General features: G+C 47.3%; 1 protein-coding gene across 2 annotated transcripts in view; it reads right to left on the bottom strand.

Moving 5' to 3' along the window:
* The window catches only part of ABL1 (ABL proto-oncogene 1, non-receptor tyrosine kinase), a 114,257-nt gene that overhangs the window by 5,465 nt on the left and 108,318 nt on the right, over positions 1 to 474 (bottom strand). For both annotated transcript variants that reach the window (XM_019510685.1, XM_019510687.1), the window contains exon 10: positions 91 to 255. In XM_019510685.1, the coding sequence (XP_019366230.1) occupies positions 91 to 255 (165 nt within the window). The remainder of the gene's footprint in view (positions 1 to 90; positions 256 to 474) is intronic.

Here is a 474-nt window from a genome sequence, read left to right as displayed (position 1 = left end):
CATGTCTTCGAGGTTCTCTCTGGATTCAGGCATCCTCTCTGTCTCAGGTTGCCTCATGCACAGGGCAGAGTGGCTGGAGACGTGACATACCACATTCCCCTTGACTTCTGGGGTGTGCTGGCTCCAAGCTCTCGTTGGCTTCTTTGCTTTCAGCTGCCCTCCTGGACGTCCTCGTTTTGGTCGGTAGTTCTGGAGCCTGCAGAAAGTTACTCACGACACTTCTCATCCCTTTTTTCCCCAGCTCTTTCTCCACCTCTGGAAGGCACAGAGAAGGATGTTTAGAAGGGAAACTGGAAGGACAGAGACAAAGGATAAAACTACTAAACTATTAAGGAATAATGGGGAAAGAGAGAGGCTGATGGCATGGGGGGTGCTTAACATTGTTCAACCAGAAGACCTCTAGGCAGTATGCACGTGTACATGTACAGGTCTCCTCTACTTTTTTACTTTTTTTTTTTTTTTTAAAAAACACTG

Source organism: Gavialis gangeticus, unplaced genomic scaffold (genome assembly GCF_001723915.1).
Source record: "Gavialis gangeticus isolate Ggan-Ray unplaced genomic scaffold, GavGan_comp1, whole genome shotgun sequence".
In the NCBI taxonomy this organism is placed as follows: Eukaryota; Metazoa; Chordata; order Crocodylia; family Gavialidae; genus Gavialis; species Gavialis gangeticus.
The sequence above is the reverse complement of the archived record's forward strand: the minus strand, read 5'-3'. Positions and strand labels throughout refer to the sequence as shown.